Source organism: Notechis scutatus, chromosome 1 (genome assembly GCF_049901735.1).
Source record: "Notechis scutatus isolate UNSWTSFEM ecotype Mainland chromosome 1, rNotScu1.2, whole genome shotgun sequence".
Classification (NCBI taxonomy): domain Eukaryota; kingdom Metazoa; phylum Chordata; class Lepidosauria; order Squamata; family Elapidae; genus Notechis; species Notechis scutatus.
Genome location: NC_142009.1, coordinates 133,795,672 through 133,816,719, shown reverse-complemented (window position 1 = coordinate 133,816,719; position 21,048 = coordinate 133,795,672). Strand labels below are relative to the sequence as shown.

The 21,048-nt window shown below is 40.3% G+C and overlaps 1 protein-coding gene and 1 long non-coding RNA gene across 7 annotated transcripts in view; one reads left to right on the top strand and one right to left on the bottom strand.

Moving 5' to 3' along the window:
* LOC148133000 (uncharacterized) overlaps positions 1-20,738 on the top strand; it is a 70,608-nt gene extending 49,870 nt beyond the window's left edge. Inside the window, exon 3 of the long non-coding RNA XR_015745799.1 lies at positions 18,409-20,738. This is a non-coding gene — a long non-coding RNA (uncharacterized LOC148133000). The remainder of the gene's footprint in view (positions 1-18,408) is intronic.
* Positions 1-21,048, bottom strand: part of GRHL1 (grainyhead like transcription factor 1) — a 60,784-nt gene that overhangs the window by 21,223 nt on the left and 18,513 nt on the right. For all 6 annotated transcript variants that reach the window (XM_026674329.2, XM_026674330.2, XM_087946356.1 and 3 more), the window contains exons 7-8: positions 20,663-20,774; positions 19,296-19,390 (exon numbers count right to left, since the gene is read on the bottom strand). In XM_026674329.2, the coding sequence (XP_026530114.1) occupies positions 19,296-19,390; positions 20,663-20,774 (207 nt within the window). The remainder of the gene's footprint in view (positions 1-19,295; positions 19,391-20,662; positions 20,775-21,048) is intronic.

The window sequence follows — 21,048 nt, the reverse complement described above, 5'->3', positions numbered from 1 at the left end:
GATTCTGACTGAATCTCTATCCCGCTCCTTTATCCTCACGACGGGGTCGGCACTGACGCTCTCTGGTGCGGCCACCTCAGCTGCGCTGTCTTCTTTTTCCCTCAGCAAAGCGCCACCGCTTGCCACCGCCACCGCCACCTGCGATGGGCGAGGAGGCGGCGGAGGCACCCGAAATGTCACCAAGGCAACGAGTGCCTCCCCGCTGGGCCCTCCGCTCATCCCGCCAGGGCCGTGGCAGAGCCGCGCGCGCTGGGGAGAACCAGGAAACACCCGCGGCTTGCCTGCCACGGCCCTGGAGGCACTTCCTGTCAGCCTCGGCTAGAGAAAAGAGCCAGCCTCTCGGAGCACGCCGGCGTCTTTCCCTCTCTCTATGTATGAAAGAGCTCGCCTCGCTCGGAGCGTTGGCGAAGCACACGAGTTTTGCAGTCGGAGAGGGAGGAGGCGGCGGCAACGGCAGGATGCTGCAAGTCAGGACCTTGCATTGAAGCAGCCCGGGGGCACGTAGCCACCTCCCTCCAGCCCACCTTGAGGATTTGCCTTTTGTTGTTGGTATGCTTGGCTTAGGCGCTCCTGTGGCCGCCTTCCCTTTGCCTTAGAAGGTAAAGTGAATTATTTTAAAACCTCCGCTCATCCCGCCAGAGCCGTACGGGCTGGGCAGAACCAGGAAACACCCGCGGCTTGCTTTCCCGGCTCTGCTCAGCTCGCACGGCCCTGATAGGATGAGCGGAGGTTTTTAAAATAATTCACTTTACCATCGAAGGCAAAGGGAAGGCGGCCACAGGAGCGCCTGAAGCCAAGTGTCTCCTCAGGGCTCCGGTTGCAGGGAGGAGCCCTGACTGGCTGCACGTGGCTGCGCCAAACGCAGCGGCGTTGCTGTAACGCTACGGCAGCAAGGGAGAAGGGAAATTAACGGTGGCGGAAGGTCTCCCGAACATCCAAGCTGTCGCCGCCCGCCCACCCGAGGATGCAAGGGGGGGGGAAATTAAGTCACCCCCGAAAAGACGTCCTAGCCGTTTTTTCGGGGGTCAAAAAAAAATAAGGCCCGGCCTTATTATGTGAGAAACACGGTAACAATATGTATCACCAGCTAAGAGGTTTTTTTTTTTATCTCTCTCTGTTTATATTTTAGAAAAAAAAATTATCTCACTCTATGTTTATATTTTAGAAAAAAATATAAAAATAGGAAAAGAAAACAAATAAAAGGGAAACGAATAGGCTACAAATAATTGAACATGGGAGCCAGCTTAGATTTCTGTTTATTGAGTCACTCTATAGGTGACTGTGATTAATGCATATCAGAAACAGTAAACTTTGCACAACTGTATATGTTCAATGGTTTTTATCACATTAATTTTTAGTAAAAGTATGAACTCTAGAAAAGCAGAGTATTGGCAGTGCGAGATACTTGTATCTCGTGGACTGATCCACTGCTTTTAACTCTTTAAGGTACATTTTAAAAACTCATTATTTGAAACACTCTGCCTTAGCATATTTTCAAGGATTCAGGACAATACTTTTTGTACACACTATGTGAACATAATTGTCAATCAACAGCAAGTATTAAGCAATATTATCCCAATAACGTATAGTGTAATTTACTTCACTGCTGCTTTCCTTCAAAAGAAAAACTAAATTTAGAACTGATGTATGGGGAATGTGAGCCTCCTAGTGGAACAAACCAGGCATTGCAAAAGAAAACAGATTTCCTAATTCATTTTTTTGTATGGTATGTCACACCATAAAAGTGTTTAACTTTTATGAACAAAAGAGGAAAAATTGAATTTGTCCAAGATTTTTAAAATAATCCTTGGTGTAAAAAACAGTCTGCATTGCAAATGAAAAAAATTGTAAAAATATATGTGGTATAGAAAAGGTAAAGGATTCCCCTGTCTAGTTGTGTCTGACTCTAGAGGGCGGTGTTCACCTTCATTTCTTAGCCAAGGGAGGCAACATTCTATAGTCATATGGCCAGCATGACTATACGCTAAGGCGCATGAAACGCTGTTACTGTCCCATCAAAGTGGTAGCTATTAATCTACTTGCATTTGCATGCTTTGGAACTGCTAAGTGGACAGGAGCTGGAGCAAGGATAGGAGCTCACCCTGTCGCATAGCACTTGGATCTCAAACCCAAGCTGTCAGCTTCACAGCTGACAAGCTCAGTGTCTTTAACTGCTGAGCCATCAAGCCCTATATGTGGTATAGCTCCATGCTATTATTACCCCACTGATTAACTGATTTTGTGCTAACAAGTCAGTATCAGTTCTTAACTACCACACCACCCTGTTACACAATAATAACATCTAACAACTTTGCACATGCATTTTCCTTAGAAGCCACATCTGCTTGAGAACTGATTTCCAATAGTCATTCACATGCACTGAGTGAAAAAAATAAAACAGACCTAATATCTGGGGGATTATCACATATTAAAATCGATATCAGATTCTTTGAGCTTCAATAAATTGGACTGGGAGACAAAGTTTTGAATCGCTCAAGGCATAAAAGGCATTGCAAAGAAAACAAATTACTAGTTTGAATGGAATGACAGCCATATGGTTAATAGAATGCTCCATATTCTATAACCTGTTCATCAAAGCAACCTTTCCTTCTTCTCTCCCTCTGAAAACTTCAAAACAACCAAATATGTCAGTCTTTTCACTTACTTAGGTGTTTTCCCAAAAATAAGACCCAACTGAAAAATAAGCCCTAGAATGATTTTTCAGGATGCTCATAATATAAGCCCTAACCCTCAGTTAAGATCATCAGCCAGATGGATGCATTTAGTATTGTATTTCCCCGAAAATAAGACCTAACTGGAAAATAAGCCCTAATGCATCTTTTGGAGGAAAATTAATATAAGACCCCATTTTATTTTCAGGGAAACATGGGTAGGTCTGAAAGCAAACCCAGCTCTTTTGTTAACATCAGCATGACAAATCACTTTGAAGTCTCCCCCTTGTCTGCAAATAGAAGTCAACTATAAATGCTACATTTTGTAGTGATTACTCTATAAGCTGTTTTCCTGGTCTTTTTTGTGGTTTACAAAAAGCAAGGATAAGAGAGGTGTTTCTACTTTTAAAATTGGATTAACAAAACATGCAACAATAGGAGTATTTTGAGTCCCGTGAATAACCTCATAGCTTTTTTAAAAAAGTGAATTTCAGAAAATTGATGTTTTTCGGTGGGGAGATAATTTTGAATCTGTGTTTTGAAGGAAAAAAGAAAGCTAGGTGATTATGCTAGGTATTTCCCACCCAAAAGTTGCTGAAGGATCAGGTAGCTGGTAAAGTTGTTGAACCCCTTCAGCCTGTACAGCAAGATTCCTCTTAGAATAGTCTTTCTGGTTTTAGACAACTATTCTGCATTCTTAGATATATGAAAATTGGCTTGTGGAATTTGATAAAAATTTTCTATCATTTGGTCCTCACATATGGATTTAGGAAAGGCGAGACTATGTACAAGTATACATGCTGATGCATTTTGAGGTCCTGCTTGTGCAGCAAATCCGATAATTCTTGGGAAACTCAGATATCCACAGAGCATCTATTATTGGAAAATTGCTCAGTGCATGCATAATAATGCCTGCTACTTGCAGACGTTATTATCCTTCACCGAATAAGAAAAGAGAAAGCATTGGAGAAGTTTGCACTACACTCTATCAGACTGTGACCAGAGATACTATATTTCAAAAACAAAATAAAGGGCTCAAAATAGCTCAAAGTCAAGATGCCTGCAAGTATTTTCTGCAGAGATCAACACACATTTCTTGTCTCATGATACACTCACGAAAATAGAATTCTTATTTTTCTCTTGGGACGTTGGGGGATTGGGGGAGAGGTCAAGCAGGGTATTACAAAGGAAGCAAAAAAAGTTGGTAAAACGATCCGTATGTTGTCCTACTGTCATTTTTGCATTAAGAACAGCCAATAAACTCTAAACAAAGCTTGCCGCTCTCACTGTTCTTGGTAAATCCTCCCATAAAAAATTATTGAATAATTCCTATTCCTCTTCAAGAAGGAAAAAAAAACCCAACATTGACCAAATTGAGCCCCAACATCACCACCACTTCACAGCTCAAAAATGTGTGGAGAAGTTTGAGAGGAGGACACCTATGCACAATATAGATGTAAACTTAAAAGATGTTTTCCCTAAACATGAGCCCTTCTGCTGTACATTACTGGGATTTCAATTTATGCCGGTCTATGACTGTAATTACACATTTGATTGATTGATCAATTTCTGGAGCTCCCTTCCTTGTCAATATAGCTCACTGAAAGTTACTGTAGCAATTTTGAGAAAGCAGCTGAACTAAGAAAAAAAATAGATCTACAAAATTTCAAAGTACCCCTCACAAGACAGTAAAAGAGGGACAGTGGTTTACCAGAAAAAAAAATAGTCATAGATACATAGCATTCTGTAAAAACCTAATGGAAGAACAGCATCTATAACACTGAGAGAGAAAAATCAAGAGCATTATTCAGGAATTCACAGAGGTAAATTAATATGCCATAAGTCTGCCTAGATAAGTGGGTGTGTTCGCTTTGTAATATTTTTCCCACACTTAAGAATGCTGAGAATTATTCATTCAATGAGTTTTAATAAATGGGAATTATACTCCTGTACCTCAATTGCCTAGAAATACCATGTCAGCAGATCTAACGTGGATAATCCCATGGGAGATATTTTGTACATTTAGCAAATCTAGTAGTAGTTGATACAATCTAGGTTATAAGCATTTTTAGCAGCAACCAAAGGGAAATATGAAAGAATATATTCATTAACAATCACTGTGTTTTGTATTCCATAAGTAACCTTTGAGAGGAATTTTAATGTTGGTGGAAAACTAGAAATCTGTTGTCTGCATTAGACAGGTGGCACTATGGTTGCTTAATTAGGATTGTTAGGGAAAGAAGATCCAAGCTGGAACTTAAAAATGGTTGACATATTGTAAAAATCTATTTGGATTGGTCAGAAGGTAAAGTCACTGCTCTATTAGCAATTACAAAGCTCATGAGGATTATTGAGATTTTTAAACTATGAAAAAATCTGTCAGACAATTGGAAAAATTATTTGAAATTTGATGGGAAAAGTGAAGGCTGGACACAAAAGAAGCTCATGAGAGATTTTACAGAGGTTAAGTTGTCTGAAGAAAAAAAATCAATGAATTGGGGACAGTTCTGCTAAGATACAGGAAAAGTAATCAAGCATATTCAGTAAAAGCTAGCTGCCTTAACTTTGAGGAAAATCTTTCATCCCCATTATAAACAACATAGATAGGTGGACGGATGGATTGATTGATGGATAGACAGATGATAGATGACAGATAAATAAATATATAGACAGACAATCATCCAACCAGAAAGATTCTCTTGCCAATGTAATCAAATCTGTGTAAAGAATTCTTTTTTGTGGCAGCAGCTGAAAGAGTTATTAAAGTTTAGAAATACGTTTAAAAGAAGACTATCCAGCAAGTCCTACTGAACTATGTCTCAAAGCAGGGAGACTATGTCTATGTCAGCTATGTCTCTACCAGTTCGCACCTATTCACTAGAACTGGCTGTTAACATTCGAAGCAGTTTGGAGAACCGGTTGTTAGAAGAAATTACTGGCCTAATCCTGTAAGGAAGGCAGGAAGGAAACATTCTGGTGTTACTTAGAGAAACTGCCTCTCCGTTAACCCTTATTACATTCTTGGCAGGACTAGACTTCCTGTCTCAGGAACTTCTCTGGAGTTTTTTTTCCCCTCCTTTGCTGGTACTTTGCTTGTGTGGAGTGACCATTCAAAGTTACAATGGCACTGAAAAAAGTGACATGACGATTTTTCACACTTATGACTGTTGCAGCATCCCCATAGTCATGAGAGGCCAGGCGAGGAGATGCGTGCCTCGATGTGACTGATATTAAGTTGGCCAGACCCAGCCAATACCATGGCCACCAAGCCACGTCCACCTGGTCACATGACCACCAAGCCACACCCACCAACTAAGCCATGCCTACAGAACCGGTTGTTTAAAAATTTGAATCCCACCCCGTCTCAAAGTTTGTGGTTCACAGTGAGGAAACCCATGTGGAGTCTTCCAGAGACAGGCAAACAGTTTCCCAGTAAGAAGGATAGACAACCTATTAAAAAACGGAGCTTGCAAGCTATTTGACAATCCAGTGCCATGACCTGTTGACATAAACTTTAATTATGAAGATTCTTTTCATATAATCCACACTCTAAGAGTAATGTTGTCATCTATGGAAAGAGAGTGAGTGAATAAACACAGTTTATGGGAAACCTCTGGGTGAAGCACAGCCTTTCCTTTGTCTTCCTTATAATCTGGGCCAAGCCGGAGGGTTTGGGGGGAGCCCAGCTACAGACACCTGTCTTTTATCCCTGGAGGAAGGTGCAGACAGCTGATCCTGCACTCGGTCTAGCAGAGACTCTGGCAGTAGAAGCTAACTGCTTTGGCCCTTAAAGGTGCTCCTCCCTGCAGGGCAAGGAAGAATTACAAGGCCTGTTTCAAGGAATGAAGAAAGTGGCTTCAAAGCCCTGATGCCTCATTCCTGAGGGGCAGGGCTTGGCTCCTGCCCCAATTTAAATGAAGTTCACCCCACGGGAGAGAGTCTGGGCCAGAATCCACCCCTTGGGCCTGGCTGTTTCTCACTCTTAGTTGACATAAAGGTTGGAAGCTTTATTCAGGAAACCAATCAGTTAAGATTGCGTATATATACAGATAATCCTATGCACACATCCTACGCAGTAAGTCATGCCGAACTCCCAAGATTGATTTCTGGGTAAACACTTTTGATGTGTTATGATTGAAACGATGCCATATATTTTCACAGATATTAAACCTCACTGAATTCAAACAAGCCTTCTCTGGTGTAAACCTGAACAGAATTGGGTTGCCTGGCTTTGGTGGCAGGAGTTATAAATCGTGTTCATTTTTGGGATTATATTGGCTGGAGCCTGTTGCAGTTAGAGCAGAATTAAAGCACACACATGTGCCTTATAATGAAAAAAAAAGGCTACTAGTTAGTTACTGTATATACTCGAGTATAAGCCTAGTTTTTCAGCCCATTTTTTGTGCTGAAAAAATCCCCCTCGGCTTATACTCGAGTCAGATTCCCTCTGAAAAAAATGGTGTGGAGTCGCGGCCTCCGGCGGCAGCGACTCCCAACAGCCAGCCGGGAAGGGAAAGGCAAAAGCGCTTTGCCTTTCCCTTCCCAGGCGGCGGGACTGGGGCGCGCCGGCGGTAGTGACTCCTGACTCAGGGGGCTCCGAGGGAGGGGAAGAGAGTGACTCCTGCCTCCCGCTGTCATCATCATCTTCTTCTTTTGGGTTTAGTGAATCAATTAAACCTTTCATGATAGTGAGATCGTTTCCCAAATTAATTATTTTTATTTTTGAAATTTACCAGTAGCTGCTGCATTTCCCACCCTCGGCTTATACTCGAGTCAATAAGTTTTCCCAGTTTTTTTGTGTAAAATTAGGTGCCTCGGCTTATATTCGGGTCGACTTATACTCGAGTATATACGGTAAATCACAGCTTCTCATATATCTTCATTATCTTAGAACAGCAAAGTTATGAAAGCTAAATGTTAACTAGCTTTAGCTAATTAAACACATTGTGGTTAGCTATCCGTTTCCTATTGCTTGTCATCCCAAATAATTAGACATGCATCCAATGGGGCACTTTGCCTTTTTTTATTAAAGCATCGTAGAGATTCAGAACAGCAGAACAGAATTCCGCACAGAGAGATCAATGATAAGCAAGGATTTTTAGTGGTTCAGTTTGAAGAGCAGCAGCCATTTCATAAGATTGGCTTAGATAGTACTTTAGAGAGGAAACTGGGAAGATAACAGGTCATTTCACTGAATGCTAAGATGTCAACTCATATGGCTCTTCAACTGTTTTTATTCCAGATGGCTGCTGATTGCTGTATTATAACTATGGCAGAATTTGGGTTTTTTTCCTTTTCCCTCATCACCCCATTTTTCTTTTGTGTCAGGTCTTCTACCTGTAAGCCTAGGCAAGTAAGAAGAGACTGCTTTGCATGTGGAAGTATTTTTACTTGTTCTTTAGCTGGAAAATGCCATAACAGATTACCCATAAAACATATTAGGATAGAGCAATCTAATAAAACCTGGGCCTAACACCCAGCAGTTCGGAATCATGCAAATGAGAATAGATTGATTAATAGGTACCACTTCGGTGGAAAGGTATCAGTGTTCAGTGCGCCTCTAGTATATAGCCATGCTGGCCACAGGACCCAGGAATTGACTTCAGACAACCCTGGTTCCCTTGGCCAAGGAATAGAAATGAGCACCTCACTCTAAGAGCCGGACACGGCTGGACAGGGAAACTTTCATCTTCTTTTTTAAAAATAACATACCCAAATAGAAATGGAAAAGGAAAAGGAGGGAACAATGCACAAAGATCACCTATTCAAAGCAATGATCAGAAGGCTGTGAGCTGCAAATACAAGGAAGAAGGAACAAGAAGTTGCAACCCTCAGCACAGTTACTCTCAGCACATTCCACTGAACACATTAAAATTTATTTTGAAGGAAACGTGTAGAAAACTGCTAACGCCTGTGCTATAGTCTGAATTATCACAAATGCCAAGTGTGACTGAGTCATCCATATGACTCTCATTTAGTTTCATCCTAACCAAACTGGTTATGCAGACAAAAGGGGCAACACCTTATTTTGAAAATCCAAGTGACTGAGTATGTCACGAGAAAAAAAAGCATCCTTACAGATGTGACCTCATAATCTAAAGGAGTGCATTAATATAATCAATATATTAATTGTAATAATCGAGCTGCTTTCCTCCATTTTTACTTTTAAGAGAATCCTACGTGATGCTCCCAGCAATCCTATCTGCTTCTCTGGAGACTGAACTGCTGAAATCTATCCTCAAAATGGACGTATTTTGAGAGCAGTTTGGTGCTTTGGTGCCAAGGTCAAGGCCAGAATGAAAACAAAAAGCCTCTGAGAAGTTACATTGCTTCCGACCCTCCATTTAATAAAAACTCCCAAACTGTGCCCCGTTGATCAGTAAAATAGCTAAATTTTATCAGTACAATTTTTGAGTTAACGTCGAATACAAATGAAAATTGGAGCAGAAGTCCTCTGCGAGATGAATTGTTCAGCGGTGGGATTCAATTTTTTTTTAACTACCGGTTTTGTGGGCGTGGCTTGATGGGCGTGGCAGAGGAAGGATACTGTAAAATCTCCAGCCAGAAGTGGTATTTACTGGTTCTCCAAACTACTCAAAATTTCCGTTACCGGTTCTCCAGAACTGGTCAGAACCTGCTGAATACCTACCTCTGGAATTGTTTCAATTTCTACCTTTCAGTAGTCACAATGATGAAAAGAAAATATTAGGCCTGCTTTATTCGGTGATGTCACCCCATCACTGGAGATCTCGTCCAGCCTGCCAACAAGTCAAAACTTGCAGCTTTTGACACAGAGGGAGTTACTCATCCTGTGCCAAGGGCTGGTTGGAGCTTTCCCACGAATGCATCCACATGTATAGGTAGTTCTCGACTTACAAGAGTTTATTTAATGACTGTTCGAAATTACAACAGCATTGAAAAAGTGACTTATGACTGTTTTTCACACACATGACCATTGCACCATTTCCCCCTGATCACATGATCAAATTCAGACACTTGGTAACTAACTCATACATAATGATGGTTGGGGTCATGTGATCAGCTTTGCAACCTTCTTGACAAGCAAAGCCAGTAGGGAAGCCAGATTCACTTAACAACTATGTTACTAACTTAACACCTGCATTGATTCACTTAATAACTGTGGCAAGAAAGGTCGTAATATGAGGAAAACCCCATTTAACAAATGTCTTATTTAGCAACATAAATTTTGGGCTCAATTATGGTCATAGGTCGAGGACTTGCCTATATAACAGGTGGCTGTGGATGACCACTGTGCCACAGGAGGATACTTGAATTCTTCTCATCAGGACCAAGAGCAGTACTTGGTAGCCCTGGACAGTTGCCAAAATCTTACACCCAACAGCCCAACAAAGATGCTATTTGGCCAATCCACTGGGCCATGTCATGTCCTTTGGTTCCTCTGAATGTACCTTTAGAGACTCAACATTGCATTGATAAGAAAAAATTGTAGGAAATTATAAAACTGTTATCTGTTACCAAATGTAACAGATAAACATAAGGCTGGGACAACAAGCAAAGTAAGATCTGTGGTTGCAGGCTTTTCCAACCATTTTTAGGTGACTCTCAATCAGCTTTGCAGAGAATGCAAATAATCCACTAAAGCCATTTGTCTGGATGATGCATTCGTCCCTAAGACAGCAAGTCACCTGTATAAGATCAGTGACACTGGCCAGGAAGATACGGATATCTAAGCTACTTCTAGCATCTTAGCAGTTCACACATGCTTTCTAGATTTCCATGTGATTCTGAAAGCCTTTGCACATCGGCATGTGCCTGCAAGGGCACTTCAGCCCCATTGGTAATTGGTAATACAAGCCAGTTCCATTTTATTTCATTTTAAGCTTACAGTGATAGATCAGCTACTAGGAAGGAGAGATGAAAAATAAGAGGTTTTTCTATATCAGGCTACAATGCCTCTTAAACAGGAATTCCTTCCTTTTCTTCCTGCCCTCTCCCATACAGCCAGAGTGTTGAGTCTCTGTGCCAACCCAAGAGGAGTTTCTTCTGGGCTGCAAGGAATAAATAAATTGTGTTCCACTGTCTCAGAATCCTTGGTCTCCTCTTTCCCTATTTCTGATTTTCCCAACCTTGGCAACTTTAAGGCAAGTGGACTTCAACTCCCAGAATTCACCAGTTAGCCAATCTATTGCCTGACTTTGTCCAATCTGCCATACTTTGTCCAGTCTGAAGTAACTGGTTTAAGAATACCATGATAATCAAGAGAGAAACACTAACAGTGAGGATAAGATTTGTGGATGATGATGCCTAATTCTATCAGTTGCCAGAACTAGTAAGTCTCACTACCACATGCCAAGCAAAGGAGTTTTTGGAAGAAGTGATAGTGGGCCCAATGCAGGGGAAAGGAAAGTCTCTGTTCTGCCCAATCTGTCTCTGTTCTGTACTTGATTTTTGTATTATAATATAAAATTTTGGGAAATCAGTAGGTCCATGTGTTTAAAAATGTGAGATATATTCCCCATGATTTAAAAGTTAAATTTAAAATATTATTTTAAAATTATTAAAAAGGAATGGGCAGTAGCTGTCTCAGGTTGTCGATGTAAGAAATCAGAACATTCTTTTAACTCACATGATTTGGTCTTATTCTGTTACAGCTTTGTTTTGGTTTCAAATTAATACATATATTAATATAACTTTGGAAATAGATATATTTCAGGATTTTAATATGATATTGAACTACATTCCTAAATTGTGCATTTTGCTATCTCATGCAGACTTTTACTCTTTTAAGTCTTAGGTACAACAAAGAGTAGCTAGAGAAGAAACTCACCTTATTTTAAGGAATGGGTCCAAGATATTAATTTGTTGTCTATTTTTGAAAAGGATTTAGGTTCTAAAAATAAGATGATATGGTACTGTGTTATAGGATACATTTAATGACGTATAAGTGTAGGAATTCCACATAGGTATTTATACTTACCATAGTAATCATTCTTTCTATTAACTAGAGATTGGGTTTTGTTATGTGTAGTTCATTTTAATTACTATTCAGAGTTCTCTCACACACACCCTCTATTTCTTTCTCCTTTCTTTTCTTTTCTTTTCTTTTCTCTTTCTTTCTTTCTTTTCTTTCTTTCTTTCTTTCTTTCTTTCTTTCTTTCTTTCTTTCTTTTCTTTCTTTCTTTCTTTCTTTCTTTCTTTCTTTCTTTCTTTCTTTCTTTCTTTCTTTCTTTCTTTCTTTCTTTCTTTCTTTCTTTCTTTCTTTCTTTCTTTCTTTCTTTCTCTTTCTTACTATTTTCTTCTCCTTTGGATGGGGATTGCCTTTGAGTCAGTGTTGACTCTGTCAGCTGCTAGACTAGTCCCTGCAGATCTCTTGGCAAGATTTTCACAAGTGATTTGCCACGACCTTCTTCTGCCTAGGATTGAGGGTGAGTATCTGACCCAAGGTCACCCAGCTGGATTTGCGACTAAAGCAGGAATAGAACTCCAAGTCTCTAGCCTGATGCCTTAAATTGGCTCTCTTCGTGATATAATCACTATTTAATATGGTGTGTATGGGTAGGAGGGTTTCCCCTTACAAGCTTTGCGCTAAGGAATGGAATTTGGCTTCTATAAATAGTCCTCGACTTGCGACCATTCAAAGTTACAATGGACTCTGAAAATGCTACTTATAACCCCAATTCAAATTCATGTCTGAGTCGCCCCCCTCCCAATCATATGAGTGCATTTTGGGCACTCTGCAACCGCTTGCATTTATGGCTCTTTGCAGCACCCCATGATATAGAATTTTCCAGTCTGTGTTTTCAGCAGGTGTGATGGTCTTTTCCAGGAAGGGTCTTTTGATGTGCACACACCCTCTGCTGGGCAAAAGAACACAAAACAACACCTACAATTTCGACGGTGATAAACTGATAATAATAATCATCTGGAGTAATAGCTTCATTTCTCTTATGAGATAGATATAAACAGATATGATGGCATATATTTCAACACTTTAATCTCTCTAACCCTAACTCATAACTTTACAAAGAAGCTAACAAAGCTAAGGAGCCCACCACTCAAGAATTCACAATAGAAGACATTTCAAGGAGAAAGACAAGCTAGCTTTTCCTCAATACATTTTTAGAGGCTTATTGCCACAAGATACCCCTAAGGCTAATTATTGGAAACCTGCAACTATGTTTAGAAAAATGATTGTACAGTACTGTGTGCTTGTTTTCAAACCCACTACAAAATGATGAAGTAATAATTTGCTGCAAGATGCCAAATGGCCATGAAATACTAATCTTGTAATGAGAAAAGTGGGAATAGTTGAGGAGGAAAAGGAGAGTGAAAAAGTATCAATACTGTATACTACTTTAAGAACCAGGCTACAAATATGTTTGTATTTATTTTTACTCAATTGCTTTTCCTAACTTGGTGCTGGCTATATAACTGAAGGATACTGTCTTGGAATAAGCTACCCTATGGACCATCATTTATCTTTCCTGGTTTCTTTTTATTCTCAGTAAGTCCTTCAACTAATTCATATTATATCTGTTTCCGTTTTGTTCTCCATTTTGTAGCACATGTTACCTAGTTGGCTTTGACTAATGTTGAAAAGGCAAAGTGGGGTGTAACTTACTTAGTGGTTGGGTGGGAGATCATTAGGGCTAAGCTGAGAAGTCTGAAATAAACACCTCAGAAGGAGGCAATGAAAAACCATTTCCAGATGGTTGCCAAGAACCTATATGGAGATCAAGCTCATCTCAAAGGACTGCTTATCTTTTTATTTCTGAACCGGTTCCTCCACTCATCTCCAACACACCACTGAATTCATGTCTGCCACACATTTGCGCCAATCTAAGTTAATGGTGTTAAATGAAGTTTCTCCAAATTAAATGATGGTTCTGCAGCCAATTCATAATATCCTTTAAATACAAAACTTGCTGTGTTGATTTACCACACAAGAAATGTACTAAGGACCTCACTTAAACTCAGCTTTTCTCTCTGCTTTCCCTGTGCACAGCACCACATAAAAGTCTTTGTCTGGTAATTAAAAATAAATGGAGCAGTCAAATGAACCATGTAATAAAAATAGTGGAAATTGGCTAGATCTCTTCCTGATAAGACCAGAGTGCTAAGAAAGAATTGCTGCTCTGTCTGCCAGTAATCTGATCTAGAATCGCTGTCAAATCTGTTCTCTCTGAAGGAGGAAGAAAAGATTAAATAAGAAACACAGCAATCCAAAATAGTTATGGGAAATCAGTTTTTGCTTCCTGCTATTTGATAATGTTGTAAGATCAAATTCAATTAGAATCCTTAAAAAAAAGACTTCGGCCTGTTGAGATGGAAAAGAGGAATATTCATTATGGTTCTGCAGCAGTCTTTCCTAACACTTTAACCCCAATACTATTCGATCACAATTCTTATAATTCCCAGCCAGAAAATACAGCCAAGGATGACTGATATTTTCTACAAAATCTGGGAACAGAAAGTAGGAAAAGATATTTAACAACATCATATTTTTCTGAAGGCCATATTTCCCCTAAAAGGAAGCAATGGACTGCTCCTACAAATCTTCACAATTAGGCCAACCTATGTATATAGAACTCCAATATACACATTTCACGATTAAAAAACAGCTATTTTAATTCTTTCAACCAAGGACATTAGGATGATATAATGATGCCCTTTGACTTTATCAATATATCTACAGAATGTTTGAGGAGAGAGAATTGCTACCAACATGTTCATTGGTAGTGTAGGAAAAGGAAAGGAAGAGCCCAAGGACAGAGTCAAGAGAGGAATCAGCCTGGAATTATTATGTTAACACAAGCATTCTAAGTCCAACTCCTCTTGAATTCCATTAACTCTTTAGCCAATTTAGTGCTGAACATTAGTTGACTAGATTCTTGTGTACAGGCACGAACAATAAATCAGCTTAACTAGAATTTAATGTGTAGTCCTGACTCTTCACACCTGACAGGTAGTAAGCAATTGACAGATTGCTCCTGGGACACCATGAGGGGCAACCTTGATGACATGGAGCCCAAACCCCTTCATTTCTCCCAAAGGCTCTGGATCAACATCTCATCCTTATCCACCAACCTGCTAGCTCTCATTCTAGCTGACGTGAAACAAAAGAACACAGGAATGATGTTGGCCATGTTACAGATCATTCTCTTTCATATGCGCACACACAATTTAGGATTAGACTGTCCACCTGCAAATGTGTACCACCACCCTCAATTTGGTAATAAGCCAATAATATGTACAATGGTGTTTAACTGAATAGGTATGTATAGAATTGCAGTAAGACATGTACATTTTTGGTCATTGATGCCGATGCTCTCTCCACTATCAACTTACAGTGTAACACTCGCATATCCTACCAGCATTTAGAAGTTTTCAAACATCCTGAAGCTACCTATAAAGATCAATTATTTGTTTGCTAGCCTTTGGCTCATTCTACCTGTTCTCAAGGATTATTTAAGAGACACACCAGGTGAATTTGCATGGGACAGAAATGAACAAATGGATGGTTCTTTCAACGTGGGCTCCAATGACTCCCAAATTTCAATTATCCCTTAAAAAGTAGTTCACTTTTTAAAAGTGCAGTAAAGATTAATACTATGTTTTAGAGATCACCATGCAGGAAACGTTGGCATTTGAGATCTGCTTCATAATTACGCCATTTTAAGCATCAGTATATGCTGACGTACTGGAAGGATAAACACACCAGGCTTTACCTGATGAGGAGGGAATATTTATTTAGCAATAAAGATTTGGAACCGCTTCATGCCCATCCCCTAATCACCTCCTCCTCTGCCCACAAATCCTTCCTTAAAGAGTCCCCTGCCAAATTCAACTGTGAAAGCCTTCCATTTCCTCTCTTCTGAACATTTGCCCAGATCATCTGTCAGGTGCAGCTAAGAAAAGGGCAACAATCTTGTGGTTCTCATGTTCAAAATGGGGGGGGGGGAATCGGGGGGGGTGCAGGAAACATACTCAACAGACGCTTTTCTTATGTCCTTGCTTGACTGTTAACGCAGGGGTCTCCAACCTTGGCAACTTTAAGTTTACCCCCAGCAAAGCTGGCTGGGGAATTCTGGGAGTTGAAGTCCGCCAGACTTAAAAGTTGCCAGGGTTGGAGACCCCTGTGTTAAGGAATCCATTGCTCAGTCTTCTGCCTCACCCAACTTTTAACATGTGATTTTAATTCATTTTTTATTTATTTGTATCTTGCCTTCATTATTTTTTACAAACAAAACAAGGTGGCGGAACATATCCAACATACCTTCCTCCTCCAATTTTTCCCATAACAACAACCCTGAGAGAGGTGACTGGACCAAGGTCACCCAGCTGGCTTTCATGGCTAAGGCGGGACTTGAACTCAGGGTCTCTCATTTTCTAACCCAGTACTTTGGACATGATGTTTATTTATATAAAAGCCTAGGATACCCCTAGATTTTGCAAAATAAATATAGTGCATGGCAACAACCCAGTGCTTTGTTTGGAAGTATATCCATCTATTAAGACACTTTAAAAGGCAAAAGTCAAGTGGTATGTGCAAACAGAGAGGAAGGGAACAGATGGAGAGAAAGTGGTTCAACATACCAAGAAAGTGAATTATTCAAAACTTAGCAGAGATTTTAATCCAGGTTTCAGATTATGATTAATACATAATGATAGACAGTCTAGAAAGACTGACATTGCAGTCCTAAGAACTATTAGTTGATAATAGATCCTATTGAAAACAGGACTTCCTTCTGATTAACTATGAAAAATATTACCCTCTGAGTTATATATACTGCCATCAATGCTATGGTTTGTGTAAAAGGAGTCCCAGTGATGTTCAATTCTTCAACAAATAACTCTTGATCTGAATGCAGTTTAGAACTGCTATGGAAACCATACTCTTGAGTTCAGGATCTAGATCAACATGGGGAAAAAGTTACATATCCAGAAAGGGATAATTCACTTTCTTGGTATGTTGAACCACTTTCTCTCCATCTGTTCCCTTCATCTCTGTCTGCAGAGATGAAGTTACATATCCAGAAAGGGATCCTGATTTACAAGGTAGTCCAACTCCAAATCTCTTGGTGGTACTTGAGAATTAGCTGCTCCTTCTCACTTACAGGTTTTTGTCCATGTTTCTTTATTCCAAACCAGCAAGGAGAAGACACAGAAATGGCTTTTGGAATTCTTTCCAACATAAAGCTGTGCTAAAATTTTGTTTTGTTTGAGAGAAAATGAGGAATGGCATTTGAAACAGCAGCCGTCTTCCCCCACCCTCCAAACACACATGCAGACAGAAATGCATCTTGAAATGTTGAAGTCCTTTTTGTACACCTGTTACAGGTATTGCAGCTGAGGAAACAGGAAATGCAAGGTATTCTGGAACTCTATTTATACCTAGGAAAGGACCCCAACTTTTTTCTGGCCCCCCGTCTCCCCCCCTTTTTTATGGCCCCCCCGCAGAAAATTAGTTGGACAATCAATAAGGAAAATAGTGGGGGGAGCCCCCCCAAAACCCCCCCCCCAAAATTTTCAAACAAAAAAAAAAAAACCCAAACCAACCCCCCCCCCACCCCTCGCCCCTGTTCCCCCGGCCCCCCCCCCCCCCCGGGGGGGGGGGGGGGGGGGGGCTCTAGGATATAATAGCAAGAGAATCTTGAAAACCTGTCAGAGTTTCTCTCTGGTACTAAACAGAATCAAGTCAGGATTATCATGTGTTTCTTTATCATACCAGGGCTAAACTGATGTTTATTTAACGCTTTCTTCCCTCAAGGCTGTCTCCATATTCCCCTATATGTACACATAGATATACACACACAAGGAGGCTAGAATTACTAGCCCAGAAAGTCTTGGCATACTGGTCATATTCAGGATGCTATTTTTTGTAATTATTTAGCAACTCTCCTAAATAGAGGGATACACAGAATCCTGCAAGACAGGTTCTTCTTTTTGATCTCTAGCAAGAGGCAGACCTTGAAAATAACCCAGCCCTAAATTCCTCAGGGAGGAAAGCAGTTCTCTTGAAATCCAGTGACAAATCCAGAGGTTTATTAATGTAGAGAGTATTTTTTTAAAAAACCTAAATAGTTCAAACAGTGACTTTATACACATTTACTTCCCCATTAGATCAGGATTCTATTAGCTCCAAGGGGATTCCTGATGAAAAGATCATTTCCACTATTGCTTTTTCCATACTTGTTCTTTACAAGACCCATATTACACATTACAACAGACTTTTCTATCCAAATTCATTCCACATACATTGGTCTTCAACTCACCCATTCAGCCAAAATGAACAAAGATCTTTGACTATATTGGCTAATGTTTATGGGAATTGGGGACTAATGTACCTGGACAGGTACCAGTTAAGAACAGGTTCCCTAAGCTATACATTGCTAGAAAAGGCCTAGGTCACTGCTGCATCTAGGACTTGAATCTAGAATTCTCCTAAGATACCTGGTAAATTTAGAAACAGTAAGCCCATCATGAGCATGAGCAAATTCTAAGAAATTATTTCAGAATCATTTGAGAATTCTTTTAATATCTCAAATAATCCTGAATATCTTTTTTTGCTGAAGTTGAGACTATTTTGAACGAACCAAGAAATTTTGCCGATTGAGATCAAACTGATGGCTTGGAAAACTCTTGGCTAATACAATTTTGGTTATTGTTCATTGATCAAAGTTTGCTTCCCTTTTAAACATCTAATAAATATGAGAATGATTTGTTTATGTATTTATTTGTATTAAATTTATAGGCCGTCTGTTCAAGGAGACTCTTGAGTGGCAAATAAGGTTGCCCATCATTCCCTCAAAGCTCCACACAGAAACACAAGGAAAGTTCCATTGGTGACATCATCATAAGCCTATCTAGTGATATCCACAGAGCAAATGGAAAATGAAAGGTGACTCCACTCGATTGACATGCAAGGACACTTGGTGGAGGAGATGGACTGTTTGCAGAAGACTACAAGTTCCAGCCTGCAAACACACCTCTGTTTAAACTGAGATGACTGAAAGCTATGTGTTTGAACAGAAGCAGCAGTCTCTGATGCTGAACCAATCGCCTTGTCTTCTGCTGGAAGAATACCGAAAAGGCCTAGTACACTTTCTAACTCCTGTTCATTCACGTTTTTTTGATCAGACTAAATCCAGAGGCAAGGGAAAAAACTAGTCAGAAAAGGGTCATTTCATAATCCAAGCTGTGATGCTTTCATCAGCTTCAAACTTTATTTTCCCAGAAAGCTTTTGACAATCTTTTAGCGGCTATTTCATCATAGTTTGTTTTTAAGAGAGCTATGAGATTAACTTTTGTTTTCTTCCTCGTGTTTTCCCACAAGAGAGCTTCTTACCTATGTCAGTGCTGTTTTTTTGGACCAACCAACTATTGATTCATTGGTTGTGACAGGAATTGGCCAATCAGCCTGTCACCCAAGCCTGACACCATAGGCCAAAAAGAGAGAGAGAGAGAGACTGTCCCAAAGTCACCAGCTGGTTTTCATGCCTAAGGCGAGACTAGAACTCACAGTCTCCTTGTTTCTAGTCTGGTGCCATACCTACTAGACATAACTGGCTCTCAACTTAAGCTTTCCCTTTCTTCCATTAATACTCAGAAGCGTCCAGAAGGAAGAGCTCTGGCACTTACCTTTGCTTCATCATTAATGTCCCAAGTGAAGGAGATGGCATTATAGGCTATCTCTTCAATATTATTTATGGTGTTGAAGCTCTCCTTATAATCAGCTGTTGACAACATAAAGGAGGGAAAATATATTAAAATAACTTAGTTGACTGACAAACACAGACCCAAATTAGGAGAACAGTCATTTTTCTTCTGAATTGTCTTGGAGAAGACAAAAAAAATCTCAATGTTTCTCTGGGCACCCCTTTAAGTTTTTATTTACGTCCAATGCAGGAAATGAAATTAAGAAATAGCAAATACCTGCTACCTTTGTCATGCCTTCAATTCTCCTTTAAAAAATGTCAGACAGCACAACCAGGATATGTTGCTCTTCATAAAAACTCATAATAAAAGAAGATATGCATGTGCGTCTGCCTTTAAGTGCTAAGCATTAATCCCCACTTTTATTTACAAGAGAGAGAAAAAAAGATTGACTGCGTCTCAGCCTTCAAACCAAAGGAGCTGGAAATGGGCCAATCACAGCTTGGCTGTAGGCAAATGGGTATCTGTAATGTCGTCTTTCATCTCCTTGCCCAAACTGTACCTAAGGCTTGACTTCTGCCAGCGACTCAATCTTGGAACCTGTTTTGCAACTTCAAAGCGTCGTTTCGGATCTCTGACTAAGAAGCAATAGCAGCTTTGCTCATGTGAAGAGTGCCTTTCGCCTCTGCACTGAGTCACCACTTCGGATCCATACATTTACAGAACCAAGAGGCTCCAGGATCGATGGCATGAACTACAGGCAACATTGAGGCCAGAGGGGTTTGGGGCTTAAGAATGAAAAAAAAAAGGTATTTGGGGAAAGAGGGATAGAAGAAAAAGAGGATCCTAAGTGGCGATGACTGAACACTTAGTGAACTTCAGAAAATAGAATTATTCAAATTTCTGCGATGTTCAGATACGGTAAACTTGACATAGGCAGATACTGCAGAACAAAGCTGTAACAGCCACAGCCAGTTCTGTTTGAGCAACCTTGCAACCAGAAACACAGTCCACCCAATGAACCATTCTCCAGCTTTCAGCGTGAGAGATTCCTTTTAACATCCATTGCAAGTTCAAACTTCTGTCACTCAACTATGGGCCCATTGACTGATCGATTGGTTGGTCAACTGACCAAGTGATAGAGGTTGGGATATTTGTTTAAATCTGTAATTCTCTCCCAACTGAGATATTCTGATGGGCAGTTGGATTTCCATCTAACTCCAAAAGAGGGACAGGCAAGATTGGGAACCATGGAAAGCGTTGACTGAAGATGATCCTAAGCTCACAAGCAAACACAAGACCTGAAACCTGCTAAGTTGAGTTTTGGCACCTGCTGCTTGAGAGCTTCTTACCTATGTCAATGCACCTTTGTTTAGCCGTGTGTTGCCTGGAGTGCCAGTACTTCCAGTGCCTGAGCTGATCCTCCCGGCTTTTGTCCTCGGCAAATACAACCATGATGACACTCTGCAAAGAGGAGGAAAGAGAAAGGCGGGGGGGGGGAGTAGAAAAGCTTCATTAACAGAAAAGCCATATGGTGGGGGTGGCAGAAGTTGTGTGTGCACCCGTTTTTTGCTGAAAGGTAGACACTACTTAAGACTAGTAACTCTGGAAATTTATCTCTGCCTTCTGTATCTGTGGGCTGTGAGGTGCAGGTGAAGTGAACTTTCCAGGTTTAGAAGAACAAGTGTCTCAGATTTGAGAAGGACAATACGCAGCCACAAGGAAATAACCATGAAGG